The sequence below is a fragment of the Pristiophorus japonicus genome, chromosome 3 (genome assembly GCF_044704955.1).
Source record: "Pristiophorus japonicus isolate sPriJap1 chromosome 3, sPriJap1.hap1, whole genome shotgun sequence".
Lineage (NCBI taxonomy): Eukaryota > Metazoa > Chordata > Chondrichthyes > Pristiophoridae > Pristiophorus > Pristiophorus japonicus.
The window spans coordinates 91,496,832-91,515,295 of NC_091979.1; the positions used below are offsets into that span (position 1 = coordinate 91,496,832).

At 43.1% G+C, this 18,464-nt stretch overlaps 1 protein-coding gene across 1 annotated transcript in view; it reads left to right on the forward strand.

Moving 5' to 3' along the window:
• The window catches only part of LOC139254114 (adenylate cyclase type 10-like), a 238,749-nt gene that overhangs the window by 198,314 nt on the left and 21,971 nt on the right, over nt 1-18,464 (forward strand). The window contains exon 17 of the mRNA XM_070873646.1: nt 6,980-7,176. Coding sequence (XP_070729747.1) covers nt 6,980-7,176 — 197 coding nt within the window. The remainder of the gene's footprint in view (nt 1-6,979; nt 7,177-18,464) is intronic.

The window sequence follows — 18,464 nt, forward strand, 5'->3', positions numbered from 1 at the left end:
AGAATCTTAGTTATGAAGACAGATTGGATAGGCTGGGTTTGTTCTCATTGGAACAGAGGAGGTTGAGAGGAGACCTCATTGAGGTGTACAAAATATTGAGGGGCCTGGACATAGTGGATAGTAAGGGCCTATTTCCATACGAAGGGTCTATTATGAGGAGGCACAGTTTTAAGGTGGTTGGTGGAAGGTTTAGAGAGGATTTCCGGGGGGGCTTCTTTACGCAGAGGGTTGTGGAGATCTGGAACTCACTGCCTGGAAGAGTGATGGATGCAGAAACCTTCACCACTTTTAAGAGATGGTTGGATGGGCACTTAAAGTGCCATAACCTGCAGGGTTACAGACCTAGAGCTGGTAATTGGGATTAGACTGGATGACCTTTTGTTGGACGGCACAGATATAATGGTAAGTACTGCAGGGAATCGAATACGGCCAGGGTGATCTCCTGGACTAGTTTTGATTGCCTGGATGGGTTGGAGAGGAATTTTCCCAGATTTTTTTCTCCCAAAATTGGCCTGGGTTTTTATCTGGTTTTCGCCTCTCCCAGGAGATCACATTGCTCCGGTTGGGGTGGGAGTGTAGAATGTTTCAATATAAGGGGTGACACAGTTGTGTGAGGCGGACTTGTTGGGCTGGGTACTCTTTGGCTTTCCGTCATTGTTCATAGGTTTATCTGTAACCTTTAGGGCTGCTGACCAAGGGTTGTGCGGCTCTTTATCGGCTGGCGTGGACACGATGGGCCAAAATGGCCTCCTTCTGCACTGTAAATTTCTGTTTCTTCTATGTTTCTACTTCGAGCCAATTCGTTGAAGACGATTTGTTCCCCTTCTATAATCTGGTTTACCCTCTTTTTAGCATTAAACCAGAGCAATATTTTAATCAGACCTCACGTTATGACTCTCCCCATAGTCTCGACAACATTCTTGTCAAGGTACGATCAAGCCCATCACTCTCCCTAAATTCAGTGCAGGTTGTACTGGCCCTCTGCCAAAATCCCTTGATCATTCTCCCATGTAGCCGTGCTGTTTTACGCTTGCACCACCCAGGTAGTCCCACTTTGGTCAGATTCAGTATTACAGGTATCACTTTGTGATGCACATCATGATACAATATCATCTGAGTGGGGATTACCATTAGCCCATTTGTTGGCCCTGGGACGTGTTTATGACAAACAATTCGCTTTTCCCCGTGATATAATGGATGGTTACATTGGTCCCTACTTCTACCATTCACGATATGTCTCTTACTACTTCGTGAGATTGGCAGGGTTTGTGAGGCATGTCTGTGGACAGGTGGTGGTTCCAGATCTTGGGCCCAAGGAGATTCTTCCAGCTCCCGTGCCCTGTCCACTTCCATTTGGATCATACTGTACCTGATTAGGTGGGGTTATCCCATTAGGCACCTTCTTCCTCATTCCCCTGAAGAGGATGAGTTCCACTCCCCATGTTCGTAACCGTTTTCTCTTGTCTCGGTTCCTGCTGTTGAACTGAAAAAACTTCATCTGGTTAATATAAAACCATTTAATTCTCCTAGATAACTTGGCTACATATATCATGGGACTAGCTTTATCAACGATATTATACGGTCCCTTGTACCAGAGTTCAAAACTTCCACCCTGATATAGTTTTGTCCTATTACCTGGCCCCCCACCTCCCACTCCTGAGATTTACTCGGGGGCACATGGAGTCAGTTACGATGGTGTGCCCTCCTGTTTCCTCAAGCACAATCCACTAACCCCTTTAAACAACATCGTTTTTTCCCGATGGTTACCTTCTTAAAACAAAAGAAACAGACGATCTCTGGTGACTCTGCTTAAAAGCCCAAGGGGTTAATTTGTAATATGGTCCTAAAATTCCTTCTACCCCAGGAGCAAATATTCTTTTCAAATTAAGAAAATCTCCAATATTCAAAAGGTATCACCCACTGAATTAAACAGAATTCACAGCTGCCTGTGAAAGAGTTAACTTCCTTTGTTTCGAAAGCCGACAAACACAAACACCATCAATCAATGTCAACTTTTGTCCCACAGTTTGCAGCCTTTCCAGTTTAACCTCTCTGTGCTTTTACACTTAAAATAAATATTCAGAAAAACAACTCCGCACACAATAGCATTTCATGTTTTTCTTCCCAGTTACACATTGGTCAGAATTTTTTAAACCATACCAATTATTGATGTGAAATGCCTTATGTTCGAAACTAAAGGCTCTCCACACAATTTATACCAACCAGAATTTTATGATTGCCATAATAAAAGTCTGATTTTTAATAGGTTAATTAACCTCAGTAATTCCAATCTTAAATTTCCCAGTAACACTTGGAAAAGGGGGAGGAGCCACAATCACACAAAGGAATATGCCTCCCAAAAACTTTAAACACCAAAGAAATACACAATCTTCCCTTTTCTCCTTTTTATTGAGTCATAACTATCCATTATTCCGTAAACCAGTTTCAATTCCTGATCCCCGTACACTCCAAATGCACCTCCAATTACCGTTTAAATGTGGTGAGGGTTTCTGTCTCTACCACCCTTTCAAGCAGTGCGTTCCAGATCCCCACCACTCACTGGGTGAAGAGATCTTCTCTAAATCTTCCCCCCTTCTATATTGTCGTCCTGATGGGTGCTGTCACCATCACACCTACTGTCGATTTATTTTGTCGCTTTCTCAGTCAATAGTCTAGTCTGTCTACTTAATTCACAATACCCGTGAGTCAGTAAAACAAGGGCTTTCTCCTCATTTTGTTTCTTTTCTGACTCCCACCACTTTCTTTGTGCCGCAGGTGGGTCGTCTGGTCTCCAATTTTATTTAATCATTATTTCAATTAGTTTTCAATTTTAGCTGCTAGGTACCATGTCAGAGACTCCTCTGGTCCCAACTCGAGTTTCTCACTTCCCATGGCTATATGGTGTCAGCGGTACATCCCTTAATTACTCGTCTTGAGTGAGACCAATACTTACAACCCTACCCTCTTGTTTGCCAGCGGTATGTCCCTTACTTCTCACAATTGAGACCAATACTTGCAACCCTCCTGGTTGTCAGCGGTACATCCCTTACTTACCTCGCCCTGAGTGAGACCGATACTTGCAACATATACCAATTATTAATCGCAACGTTACACAGACACACTTCTATATAACCGATCGCAATTGTTTTATCTGGGATCTTCCGCTGACTACTTGAATTCTCGACCAGACCTGCAGATTCGGATATCTCAAGTAGCTGACACCAGTCAGATTTCTGCCCTTGTCCTAACTGTGCATGGTAATTAAAATGTACTCATGCCTTTGACATGGCTTCCATCTGCTGCCCGCTTGAGATCCTGCCAACGACACCAATTGTAGTGGAGTATTTAAAATAAACACTCAACACCCAGTCTGGGTTCGAAGATTCAAGTAGTCTTTATTTTGCACCGGCGGGGAGGTGACCTGCTCTGGTTCTAACCAGGTCACTGTCCAACGATACGCAAGTTTCAACAGCTTTTTATACACTTAAATGTACATGCTCAACCTCATGATTCTGTGGCATCATTTGATTCGTTCAAAGCCCGCGTGCACAGTGGCTGATTAGTTACCTATTTTTATGCCTAGCTCACGTAACATTCAAAGTTCGCCTGAAGTTTGCGGTTTGTACATTGAAGTTGTTACTGCTTCTTAGACTAGCCATTTACCAGCCACATCCCGTGCTTGTGCTTCAGATGTTAATTTCGGGGATTCTTTTTAGCTTAAGCCTGTCTGCGGTTTATGTGTACGTGCCATCTCAGCCATTGCAGCTAGTTTACAGGTTGCATTGTTAACACATTAATTCCTGAAGGACGTCAAGTCCCACTTCACAAGCCCCCACTATTTCCTGGTTTATACACCAACCAACAGAGTTGCTACTGTTAGGCGGCCTATAGATTATGCCCACCAGTGACTTTTTCCCCTTATTATTCCTTATCTCCACCCAAACTGTTTCAACATCCTGATCATTTGAGCCAATATCATTTCTCACTATTGCAGTGATTCCATCCTTTATCAATAGAGCTACCCCACCTCCTTTTCCTTTCTGTCTGTCCTTCTGGATTGTCAAATACCCCTGAATATTTAGTTCCCAGTCCTGGTCACCTTGCAACCACGTCCCTGTAATGGCTATCAAATCATACCCATTTGTGTCTATTTGTGCCGTCAACTCATCTATTTTGTGATGAATACTACATGCATTTAGACAAAGGGCCTTTAAATTTATTTTATTACCTTTTTTTCCTGCTTGTTTCCTCTCTCCTTCAAACTCATTTTGAGTGGCAACAGTTGATGCCGCTAATTGGTGTTATTGAATGACAACCTGGGTATGTTCCCTTCATCATCATCATTATCATAGGCAGTCCCTCGGCATCGAGGAAGACTTGCTTCTACTGTTAAAAATGAGTCCTGAGGTGGCTGTACAGTCCAATACGAGAGTCACAGTCCCTGTCAGAGGTGGGACAGATAGTCGTTGAGAGTAAGGGAGGGTGGGACTGGTTTGCCGCACACTCTTTCCACTGCCTACGCTTGATTTCTGCATGCTCTCGGCGATGAGACTCGAGGTGCACAACACCCTCCCGGATGCACTTTCTCCACTTCGGGCGGTTTTTGGACAGGGACTCCCAGGTGTTGGGTGGGAATATTGCACTTTATCAGGGAAGCTTTGAGGGTGTCCTTGTAACATTTCCTCTGCCCACCTTTGGCTCGTTTGCTGTGAAGGAGTTCTGAGTAGAGCGCTTGCTTTGGGAGTCTCGTGTCTGGCATGCGGCCAATGCGTCCGGACCAGGGTCAAACAGGGCTGCATCATCGCCCAACCCTCTTCTCAATCTTCCTCGCTACCATGCTCCACCTCACAGTCAACAAGCTCCCCGCAGAACCAGTGGGAACCTGTTCAACCTTCGCCGTCTCCAGGCCAGGTCCAAGACCACCCCAACCTCTGTCATCGAGTTACAGAATGCGGACGATGTCTGTGTCTGCGCACATACAGAGGCTGAACTCCAGGACATAGTCGACGTATTTACTGAGGTGTAGGAAAGCATGGGCCTTACGCTAAACATCCGTAAGACAAAGGTCCTCCACCAGCCGCACAGCACTGTGTTCCCTTATTGCAGCAGCTACCTGCAAATTTCTGTCACATATGTCAGACAATTTCCCCATCAGCTGTCCCGACAGTGCATCAAGTGCATCCACCATTCCCTCCCTAATCTGCCCCGCCAGTGGTGGTCCTATTCCTCCAGATAGTGTTGCTATTTCTACCCTCACCTCACCCATGGTGTCTAGGAGCGACCTGGTTAGCTGCATACTCTCCCCACTCATCCCGATGAGCTGTACCATGTCAACCTGCGCTTGTGGTTTAGCTATCTTTTCCACCCTCCTTCGCCGTCTCCCACCTGTGCCTTACTCCTCGACCCTATTGGGTATCCCTCTCACAGGTGTGCATTGCTGGACCTCACTGGGACCTGCATCCTGATCCATGGGCTCCAATGGCTGCAGGTCAAATATGACCATCTGATCAGTGGGGGAGATCTTTATGCTGGCCTCCATCCAGATTGTCCTACTCAAAATCAGGATACTTCTGCTGGTACTTCTGCTTGTCCTTCTGGATCACCTTCGACCTCTTCCTCACATGCAGCTGCTGTAAAGCATTTCGAAAATATCCATTAAAGCCTCGCTAGCCTACGCAGTATTTAGCCAAGCCACAATGCAAATTGCAGGGCTTACCCTGTCTCTTTGACCTGGGCCCAGAATTCACATTGGTGATGGATCTTCTCAGGTGAGCTTTAATCAGATCAGAGATCCTCTGTTCCAGCTGGCTTAATTGCAACTTACTTGGTGGACCTCCACCAGTACGATTCCTGTGGTTCCTAATCTTTGCGTTCTTCAACTGCAAAGATGAAAATAGAATTTTTTAAGTGAGGGTCCTTTTATGTGGAAGCCACACACACACACACACATTTACAAATGTAATTACAGTGCATACTTACTTTAATTAATTGTCCTAGGTCCTGCCATTTTTTCAGCTGCCTGTCGATTCCCTAGGTGATGGCTACTGCACTGTACTCTGCAGCAACATCATCCTAACGTTAAGCTATTACAACAGGTTTTACTTTTTTTCGCTTTCCCCCCTGTGTTGCCAGCAGACCCCATTTCCTCTCAATGATATCTACCAGGGATACCACTTCGTGTGGGAGAAATCGAACGTCTCTTCCTTTTCCTCCTTCGAATTCCTCTTCCACTTCCCTCTCAGCCATGTTTTGCAGGTTTTAATGCTCACAATTGCAGAAAGATCCAGCCAGCACGATCCGATCACAAAAGGAAAAATGATCCGATCACAAAGGGGTCTTTAAATATGTCTGATCCAAACCAGGAAGTTTCTTTTTTCGTGCGTGGCCAGAAAGTTTATAGCGCAGACTTGAAGCTCCGTCCCCCCACCAGACAACTTCAGAGAGCGCACGCCTAATTCAAATAGTTGTTTGGCGAAAGTCTTGATTTTTTTTTCTGCCGTGAAGGTATACAAAAAAATTGCACGTTAACATGCATGGGTGCCAAAAATCCATCAAGTGGAAAATAGGGGCCCAAATCCATAATCCCTTTCCATCCAATCCAATATTTGTTGAGAATAGGCTTTCTGGTGGAAGAAACCATGTGACATATTCTGTTGCATAGTTTAACAATATCTTGTTTTTAGAGCAATGAGTCCACCAATGGGTATTTAATGTCAAATTAGCACCCCCCCCTTGTGTAACAAAAAGAATGTAGGAAAATTTAAGGATATGTGACGTGTTTCATATTTATCCTATTATATTTGTTTTATTTCTAGTAACATAAATAGGATAACACCTTGGGATGTTTTACTACATTAAAGGTGCTATATAAATGCAAGTTAATGTTGTTGTAAATATGTATTGTTTTTCTTTTCAACATATGTGATGCATCAGTAAAACAGTAACAGTTTGTTGCCATACACTTTCTTTTCTTTGGCAGGTTACTGACAGAACGCAGCTATGGCGTGCCATACTACTGTGAAGAAATACTTAGAAGTCTCTATTTTAGCGACCTCATACTCCTGGAACAATTAGATGAGGAAGACGAAGATGAAAGTGATGCTGTACTTTCATTCAACAGAAATAAGATACATGTGCACCATGATGTACATTTTCAAAGAGGAACAAGAAAAAAAAGCAAGTCGAGTACATAGAATAGAATCATAGAATCTTACAGCACAGAAAGAGGCTATTTGGTCCGTTATGCCTGTGCCAGCTCTTTGAAAGATCTGACCAATTTAGTCACACACCCCAGCCTTTTTTCCCATAACCCTGCACGTTATTCTTCTTCAAGTGTATGTCCAATTGTCTTTTGTAAGTTTCTATGGATTCTATCGTGTGTTTCAGATCTTAACAACCCTCTGTGTGATAACATTTCTTCTTATTTCCCCTCTAGATCTGTTGCCAACTATTTTAAATCTATGTTCTTTGGTTACCGAACCATTTGCCACAGTTTCTCCCTACTTGCTCGATCAAAACCCCTCATAATTTTGAATACCACTATTAGGTCTTCCCTTAACCTCTGCTCTAAGGAAACCAATCCAAGCTTCTCCAATCTATCCAGATAACTTAACTCCCTTATCCCTGATATCATCTTGGTAAGCCTCGCCTCACCGTAAGGCATTTACATCCTTCCTAAAATGTAGTGCCCATAATTGTACACAATACTCCAGCTGATGCCTAACCAGTAATTTGTAAAGGTTTTGCATGACTTCCTTGCTTTTTGTATTAAATGCCCCTATTTACAAAGCCAAGTATCGCATACACTTTTATAACTGCCTTATCAACTTGCCATGTCACCTTCAAAGATTGATGAATATGCACGCCCAGGTTCCGCTGTTCTTGCATCCGCCCGCCATGCCCCCCCTTCTCCCTCCCCATCATCAAAAGAGTACCATTTAGATTATACTACCTCTCCATGTTGCTTCTCCCAAAGTGCAATACTTCACACTTAACCACATTAAATTGCATCTGCCATGTGCCGACCCTTTTCACCAGTCTGTCTATGTCCTCCTGAACTCTGCTACTATCCTCTTCACTATTTACTACATTGCCAAGTTTTATATCATATAAACTTCAAAATTGTATTCCCGATATACCAAGTCCAGGTCATTTATATATAACAAGAAATAGTGACCCCAGGGGGACCCCACTGTATACAGGTTGAACCTCTGTGGTCCGGCACCCTCGGGACCTGACTGGTGCTGAAACGGAGAATTTTCCGAACCATGGGAGGTCAACAGTATTGTCATAGCGAATGCTCCCTCAGCGAGGTTTGAAATCATTTCAGAGTAGGAACAAGGTTAACAATCCTTGCAGCACAGTCATAAATAAAGGTGTTGTTAGAATAAATCCCCCCACCCACCAAAATCAGCTCCCGGCATTCAGAACGTACCATGACAGCACTCAATCCCCCCCAAACTCTAGATCAAGAAAGCACAGATGCCCCTCAGGAATTGCAAAGAGCAGACTGACAAAAGGTGCCTACAAAATGGCAATACCAGATACAGAAAGGAAGTAAGCTTGTGAGGATCCTGCACTTCACCACCAGCAGAAACTGGGACACCACCCAAAGTGGCAGTTCCGCAAACTAATGCTGAACCACGGATGTTTCCGGACTAGAGAGTCCCGGACCAGAGAGGTCCATCCTGTACTTCTCTCCAGTCAGAAAAACATTTGTTCACCACTACCCACTGCTATTATCCCTTATCCAATTACGTCCCTTTAAATTCTATTTTCTGAATAAGTCTGCTATTCTGAATAAGTCTGCAAAAAGTAAAAAGAGCCACATTACAGCAAAATTCTAAAGGGAAAAATGTGTTAAAAGAAAAGCCTGAAGTATCTGTGCCTCAATGCAAGGAGTATGCGAGTGGACGATAGCTGTTAACGGTTGTGATGTAATTGGCATCACGGAGACATTGCTCCAGGGTGACCAAGGCTGGGAATTCAACATCCAGGGGTATTCAACATTCAGGAAGGATAGACAGAAAGGAAAAGGAGGTGGGGTGGCATTGCTGGTTAAGGAGGAAATTAACACAATAGTAAGGAAGGACATTAGCTTGGATGATGTGGAATCGGTATGGGTGGAGCTACGGAATACCAAAGGGCAGAAAACGCTAGTGGGAGCTGTGTACAGACCACCAAACAGTAGTAGTGAGGTTGGGAACAGCATCAAACAAGAAATTAGGGATGCGTGCAATAAAGGTTCAGCAGTTATCATGGGTGACTTTAATCTACATATTGATTGGGCTAACCAAAATGGTAGCAATGTGGTGGAGGAGGATTTCCTGGAGTGTATTAGGGATGGTTTTCCAGACCAATATGTCGAGGAACCAACTAGAGGGCTGGCCATCCTAGACTGGGTGATGTGTAATGAGAAAGGACTAATTAGCAATCTTGTTGTGCAAAGCCCCTTGGGAAAGAGTGACCATAATATGATAGAATTCTTTGTTAAGATGGAGAATGACACGGTTAAGTCAGAGATTAGGGTCCTGAACTTAAGGAAAGGTAACTTCAATGGTATGAGATGTGAATTGGCTAGAATAGACTGGCAAATGATACTTAAAGGGTTGACGGTGGATAGGCAATGGCAGACATTTAAAGATCACATGGATGAACTTCAACAATTGCACATCTGTCTGGAGTAAAAATAAAACGGGGAAGGTGGCTTACCCGTGGCTAACAAGGGTGGTGTTAAATCCAAGGAAGAGGCATATAAATTGGCCAGAAAAAGCAGCAAACCTGAGGACTGGGAGAATTTTATAATTCAGCAGAGGAGGACAAAGGGTTTAATTAGGAGGGGGAAAATAGAGTATGAGAGGCAGCTTGCTGGGAACATAAAAACTGACTGCAAAAGCTTCTATAGATATGTGAAGAGAAAGAGATTAGTGAAGACAAACGTAGGTCCCTTGCAGTCAGATTCAGGTGAATTTATAATGGGGAACAAAGAAATGGCGGACCAGTTGAACAAATACTTTCGTCTGTCTTCACAAAGGAAGACACAAATAACCTTCTGGAAATACTAGGGGACCGAGGATCCAGTGAGACAGAGGAACTGAAGGAAATCCTTATTAGGCGGGAAATGGTGTTCGGTAAATTGATGGGATTGAAGGCCGATAAATCCCCAGGGCCTGATAGTCTGCATCCCACAGTACTTAAGGAAGTGGCCCTAGAAATAGTGGATGCATTGGTGATCATTTTCCAACATTCTATCGACTCTGGATCAGTTCCTATGGACTGGAGGGTAGCTAATGTAACACTACTTTTTAAGAAAGGAGGGAGAGAGAAAATGGTTACTTATAGACCGGTTAGCCTGACATCAGTAATGGGGAAAATGTTGGAATCAATTATTAAAGATGAAATAGCAGCGCATTTGGAAAGCAGTGACAGGATCAGTCCAAGTCAGCATGGATTTATGAAAGAGAAATCATGCTTGACAAATCTTCTAGAATTTTTTGAGGATGTAACTAGTAGAGTGGACAAGGGAGAACCAGTGGATGCGGTTTATTTGGACTTTCGAAAGGCTTTTGACAAGGTCCCACACAAGAGATTGGTGTGCAAAATTAAGGCACATGGTATTGGGGGTAATGTACTGACGTGGATAGAGAACTGGTTGGCAGACAGGAAACAGAGAGTCGGGATAAACGGGTCCTTTTCAGAATGGCAGGCAGTGACTAATGGGGTGCCGCAGGTCTCGATGCTGGGACCCCAGCTATTTACAACATACATTAATGATTTGGATGAAGGAATTGAGTATAATATCTCCAAGTTTGCAGATGACACTAAGCTGGGTGGCAGTGTGAGCTGTGAGAGAATGCTAAGAGGCTGCAGGGTGACTTGGACAGGTTAGGTGAGTGAGCAAACGCATGGCAGATGCAGTATAATGTGGATAAATGTGAGGTTATCCACTTTGGGGGCAAAAACACGAAGGCAGAATATTATCTGAATGGTGGCAGATTAGGAAAAGGAGACCTGGGTGTCATGGTACATCAGTCATTGAAAGTTGGCATGCAGGTACAGCAGGCGGTGAAGAAGGCAAGTAGTATGTTGATCTTCATAGCTAGGGGGCTTGAGTATAGGAGCAGGGAGGTCTTACTGCAGTTGTACAGGACCTTGGTGAGGCCTCACCTCGAATATTGTGTTCAGTTTTGGTCTCCTAATCTGAGGAAGGACGTTCTTGCTATTGAGGGAGTGCAGCGAAGGTTCACCAGACTGATTCCCGGGATGGCAGGACTGACATATGAGGAGAAACTGGATCGACTGGGCCTGTATTCACTGGAGTAAAGAAGGATGAGAGGGGATCTCATAGAAACATAAAATTCTGACGGGACTGGACAGGTTAGATGCAGGAATAATTTTCCCGATGTTCCAGAACCAGGGGACATAGTCTAAGGATAAGGTGTAAGCCATTTAGGACTGAGATGAGGAAAAACTTCTTCACCGCAGAGAGTTGTTGATGCCAGTTCATTGGATATATTCAAAAGGGAGTTAGATATGGCCCTTATGGCGAAAAGGATCAAGGGGTATGGAGAGAAAGCAGGAAAGGGGTACTGAGGTGAATGATCAGCCATGATCTTGTTGAATGGTGGTGCAGGCTTGAAGGGCTGAATGGCCTGCTCCTGCACCTATTTTCTATGTTTCTCTGTTTCTATGATCAAATGCCTTTTGAAAGATCATCTACTGCACAACCTGCATCAACTCTCTCTGTTACTTCATCAAAGAACTTAATCAGGTTATTCAGACGTGATTTGCCCTTAACAAATCCATGCTGGCTGTCCCTTATTAACCCATGCTTCTCCAAGCAAGAATTATTGGGCCGTGAAATGCGACCACTCCTCACGTGCCCGAAGAGGCCTCACAAGTTCCGGGTTTAAGTGCGCGAAGCGCATGTGCATAAACCCAGCACATACGATCTGTTAAAATTTCTTTTGACAGATCGCTCGCATCCCTGAGAGAAGAGCCTTTGCGGGCTAAGATTTGAGCTATTTGGCCAATTCCTGCCCAGCGAATGCGCTTAAAATTTTTACGCTATATGCCTGCTTTTACCAGTGTAAGAGTTTTAAAAGATGGAAAAATTAAATGTTATCACTAAATTTTATATTAAAAACCCTGTCCATTAAGGTAAGTTTATTTTGAACCCTATTAAAACATATTGGGTCGAAAACTGTGGCCTCGCTGGGTGCGTACGATGTTTGCATGCACCCAGCCAGGCCTCGTAAAAGACAGTTCTCGGTGTGCAATGTGCATGCACCATGAACCGAACTGGCTTTTCCGATCTGGCAAAATTTCTTTAGACAGATCCAACGTATTCCCGCAGGAAGGACATCCGCGGGGCAGAGATTGGGCTATTTGCCCAACTCTTGCCCAGCGAATGTCCTTCATACTCTTGCGCCTGGTAAAAGCAGGCATATAGCTTACTTTTACCAAAGTCAGAGTTTTAAAATATAAAAAATTTACATTTAATCACTCATTTTTATTTTAAAAACCCAGTCCGTTAAAGTAAGTTTATTTTTAAAACTATTAAAATACAAAAAAAATAATCAAAAAAAAATATTTTTTTCTAAAACATTTAATTACATTCAATTTCAATTAATTTTAAATATATGAGATGTTTTTTTATTTATTGTGCTGTATTTTTTGTTTTAGGGGTGGTCTCTCATTGATAGTAATGGGAGCCCGTACAAACTGAATTCCCATTATTATCAATGAGAATACTAGATTGTGATTGTGAATACGTGATTGGTTGTCCAGGCCCACGTGACTCCAGCATATGCGTACATACCTAGAAGACATGTTCCCATGTGCTGCGCAGCGAATGAAGGTCTCCGATTGGAATCCTACATTCCTCCGGGACCACCTGGTATTTTCGGAGCTATTTTTCAGGTTGGAGGCGTTTTTCCAAAGGATACCTCTGACCGCAATTTTCGGCCCATTAAAAATAAGTCCAAAAAAAAATTCTAAAACATTTAATTCAATTTCAATTAATTTTAAATATGTGAGGTGTTTTTTTAAATTTATGTATTATGTTTCTGTGTCTTCGGGAGTATTCTCATTGATAGTAATAGGAGCTGGAGCTCACATCTAGGCCTCGGAGCGGAAGTGTTCGTTCCTCCGGGACCACCAGGTAATTTTGTAAATCAAAATTCGGTTGGAGGCGTCCGCCTGCAGGACGCCTCCAACCGCAATTTCTGGCCCAATGTTTTCTCACCACTGCTGTTAGACTCACTGGCCTGTAGTTATCAGATTTATCCTTCTCCTCTGTTTTGAATAAGGCTGCAACATTTACAATCCTCCAGTCCCCTGGCACTACTCCCATATCGAAGGAAGATTCAAAGATTGTCATCAGAGCTTCAGTTATCTCCTCCTGTGCTTCCCTCAGTAACATCTACCGGATGACTTGTTAACTTTGATTACTGCCAACCTATTTAGCACCTCCTTTCTATTTTTAACCTTTCTGATATCTCTCCTTCCTCCTCAACTGCAATATTAACTACATCCTCTTTTTTGAAGACAGATGCAAAGTACTCATTCAGTACCTCAGTCATGCCCTCTGCCTCCACAAAAATATTTCCTTTTTTGTCTGTAATCGGCCCCATCATAAGAACTAAGAACATAAGAAATCGGAACAGGAGTAGGCCATTCGGCTCCTCAAGCCTGCTTCGCTATTCAGTAAGATCATGGCTGATCTACCTCAATTCCACTTTCCTGCACTATCCTTATATCTCTTGATTCCCTTCATATCATTCTTTTAACTATTTGTTTACTTTTTATATGTTTATAAAGATTTTTTATATGTTTACAAAATAATTTTGGGTTCACTTTTATATTTATTTTGATATGTTCAATTCAACAAAATACAAGTTTACCTCCCTGCAAATTATGCATAGAGAAAATATTGCATAGGAAGTTGTTGAATATGATTATTTCTTCGCAGTGATTAAAATGGAACTTGGTCCTTCATGCGTGTAGAAATTCTTTTGACCGAAGCTTTTCCAGCTGTTTCACCAAGTCTTTATTGGGAGAATCCCAAAAATCATCCAGAACCTGGATCCTTCCCTCTACCTGATTACCACAAGAATATTAGAAAATGTTCTTTTAAATTCTTAATAATGAACAGGAAACTGGATAATCTCTTATCTGCCATTAGATTAATTTTAAAAAGAAAAATGCTTATTTCAAAACTTTTTTCCCTCAGTTATTCAGATACGATAATTAAATTTATTCTGGAGTGAGGCAAACACTGGGAGATACCTGGGCCGCAGAGGAGACCATGGAGTCTCCTGGAGAGGATTATAGCGTAATGAAGGGCATTGCACCATAGTGTGCAACATATGTTCTGTTTCCCTTTTACTTTGTTCTTTTGTGTTTCTTTTTCACTTTAACTTGCTTTTGCTTATTTTTCTTCCATTATTTCTTTATTTTAAAACTTTTTTCTGAAATAATCTCTCCTCTGCTGCAGCAGGATCAAGTACAGGTTGAATCTCTCTTATCCAGAATTCCTTTATCCAGAACCACCCCTCGTTCAGAACCATTCCCGGACACCGGGTGGCACATGCGCAGAACTCCGACATGAACAAATTGAACAAATTGAAATCCTTCCTCGCTGCGGACTCCCGCAATCGCTGGCCTGACCCCGCGATCCACCGCCCCCACCGCCCCTCCCCATGATCTCTCTGCTGCACTCCCAGCCCCAGGCCAGCCAGCCCCGATATCCCCTTGCACAGTACCTGTACCATCCAATTTAACATGGCCAGTCCTCGTCCGGAAAAATCCCTTATCCAGAACAGGCCAGGTCCCGAGGGTTCCGGATAAGGGAGGTTCAACCTGTAATGAAAAAGTGTCAGTTTGGCTCAGTTGATCATATTCTGGTCTCTGAGTCAGAAGTATTGAGGGTTCAGCCTGCTCCAGGTGTTGAATACATAAACTAGGCTGACACTCCACTGTAGATCTGAGGAAATGCTGCATTATTAAAATTCCTGTTCTTTGGAGAAGATATTACACTGAGGCGCCATCTATCTTTTCTAATGGAGGTGGAGTGAAGAAAATCTCTCAACTCGCAAGAAACATGTTGTAAACGTATAAGTAATTTCCCAGGCAATATTTTATTTATACAACGTATGTGATTAAGCATACAATAGTTCTTCGGCGTACAATTAAAATAAAGCAATATATTTTTTGTCTGGGCCCATTTTCTGGTCCAGACTTGGTGCTGCAGATGCAGCATATGCCCGAAGACAGAGAGGCCTGAGTGTTGGGGAATGGATGTTCTTATAAGTTATTCCTCAAGATAATAGGGTTACAAGGCACTTATTGGCTTTCATAGGAATTAAACAAACAATAATAACTATTATTAATAATTACACATATATTTACATGCACACTTATGATAATACGAATTAACGGAGAATTCACACGTTACAATTCTCAACCTTGCGGGAAATGGCTGATCAGGTCTTGTTGAATTCTGAAATATCTAGTCTAATCACCCACCTTTTAAACCTTTATTTCACTCTGCTTACATGAGAATCTGCACGTTTCCACATAACCTCATCCAATTAGCTGCCATAACTCCAGTTTTAATAGAAATCACTCCCCACACTCTATTGTGGCTTCACATTGACTGACCTGTCACTCAAATCATTTAACTGGAGACAGTTACAGAGGCTCAATACTTTAGTTATCACTTGACCATATTCCTCAACAATGTTTTCGGAGGAGTTGGTCATCTTAGCTACAACTTCTTGAAAGGTTAATGGTGCCAGCCAATCAATTATCTCATACCTGCAAGACCTATGGAGTTTGGTGCAGCCACCGGACAAAGAAAGCCTATTTTTGCCTCTGCCAAACTCTTATCATTTACAGATCCCTGTGTATGCTTTCAGGGGAAGGGGTAAGTGGGACTGGTTTGCCGCATGCTGTTTGTCTTGCGCTTGATTTCTGCACACTCTCGGCGACAAGACTCAAGTTGCTCAGTGCCCTCCCGGATGCACTTGCTCCACTTAGGGTGGTCTTTGGCCAGGGTCTCCCAGGTGTCAGTGGGGGTGCTGCACTTTATCAGGGAGGCTTTGAGGGTGTCCTTGTAATGTTTCCGCTGCCCACCTTTGGCTCGTTTGCCGTGAAGGAGTTCTGAGTAGAGTGCTTGCTTTGGGAGGCTTGTGTCTGGCATGCAAACTATGTGGCCTGCCCAGCGGAGCTGATCAAGTATGGTCAGTGCTTCAATGCTGGGGATGTTGGCCTAGTCGAGGACGCTAATGTTGTGCGTTTGTCCTCCCAGGGGATTTGTAGGATCTTGCGGAGACATCGTTGGGATTTCTTCAGCGATTTGAGGTGTCTTCTGTACATGGTCCATGTTTCTGAGCTATACAGGAGGGTGGGTGTTACTACAGCTCTGTAGACCATGAGCTTGGTGGCAGTTTTGAGGGCCTGGTCTTCAAACACTTTTTTCCTCAGGCGGCCGAAGGCTGCACTGGTGCACTGGAGGCGGTGTTGGATCTTGTCGCCAATGCCTGCTCTTGTTGATAGGAGGTTCCCGAGATATGGGAAGTGGTCCACGTTGTCCAGGACTGCGCCATGGATCTTGATGACTGGGGGACAGTGCTGTGCGGTAAGGACAGGCTGGTGGAGTTCCTGTACTTTTATAGTAGATAGGAAGTAAGCTTGCCACAGAAAGTTAGGGTTTATCCATTTCAGTCTAAGTACCCTTTTAATGGTGTGATAAATGTTAATTACTGCCAGTCAGCCTCTCTGGCAATTAAAATTAACTATAACAAGTCTGGAGTCTCATTCCTTCAGGTTTTTGTTGTTCAGGATTTTTTTTTCAATATTTATTTTTACTTTTTTTTTCTGTTTCTTTTTTCTCTCTGAATCCAATCTTTCTTTTCCTCTCCATTTAGTTTACTGTAGCTGATTTGACATTGAATTCATCCATTCTAACTTACACTTCCTTGTTCAGACCATCCACTGTTAATTTTGCAATCCTTCAATCTGATTGGTTAAGGAGATACACAGTTGCTTGACCTTATCATTCAGATCCCAGATACCCTGTAGAGGGTGCCGCGCAATTTCCATCTCGCACTTACAGCAAATTACAGGGCAATATATCATGAAGATTAAACATGCAAAGGCAATAAGAACATAAGAAATAGGAGCAGGCCCCTTGAGCTGGCTCTGCCATTTAACACGATCATGGCTAATCCGATCATGGACTCAGGTCCACTTCCCTGCCCGCTCCCCATAACCCCATATTCCCTTATCGTTTAAGAAACTGTCTATTTCTGTCCTAAATTTATTCAATGTCCCAGCTTCCACAGCTCTCTGAGGCAGCAAATTCCAGATTCACAACCCTCTGAGAGAAGAAATTTCTCCTCAACTCAGTTTTAAATGGGCGGCCCCTTATTCTAAGATCATGCCCTCTAGTTCCAGTCTCCCCTATCAGTGGAAACATCCTCTCTGCATCCACCTTGTCAAGCCCCCTCATAATCTTATACGTTTCGATAAGATCACCTCTCATTCTTCTGAATTCCAATGAGTAGAGGCCCAACCTACTCAACCTTTCCTCAAAAGTCAACCCCCTTATCTCTGGAATCAACCTATTGAACTTTCTCTGAACTGCCTCCAAAGCAAGTATATCCTTTCGTAAATATGGAAACCAAAACTGCATGCAGTATTCCAGGTGTGGCCTCACCAATACCCTGTATAACTGTAGCAAGACTTCCCTGCTTTTATACTCCATCCCCTATGCAATAAAGGCCAAGATTCCATTGACCTTCCTGATCACTTGCTGTACCTGCATACTAACCTTTTGTGTTTCATGCACAAGTAACCCCAGGTCCTGCTGTACTGCAACACTTTGCAATCTTTCTCCATTTAAATAATAACTTGTTCTTTGATTTTTTTTCTGCCAAAGTGCATGACCTCACACTTTCCAACATTATACTCCATCTGCCCAATTTTTGCCCACTCACTTAGCCTGTCTATGTTCTTTTACAGATTTTTTGTGTCCTCACACATTGCTTTTCCTTCCATCTTTGTATAGTCAGCAAACTTAGCTACGTTACACTCGGTCACTTCTTCCAAGTCATTAATATAGATTGTAAATAGTTGGGATCCAAGCACTGATCCCTGTGGCATCCCACTAGTTACTAATTGTCAAGTCTAACTAATGGCAGGCACTATTCGTTAGCCTGCCATAGCAATTATTGGGCCTTTATAAATAATTTACCCTTTCCTATGAGGACCAAATTGGTCCTCGATTCTCATCTACATATTCAGGATCCGCTGATGTTGACTTATGACTCTACAGGGAGTTCAGCTGAGGGAAGAATTCAATTTCGGGTGGTCTGCCTCACTAGCAGCAGTCCTCAGATAAGTCTCAAGAGGCGGAGGAAAATAGCGAGTCGAGGAGGGTTGATGACAACCAGGATTAT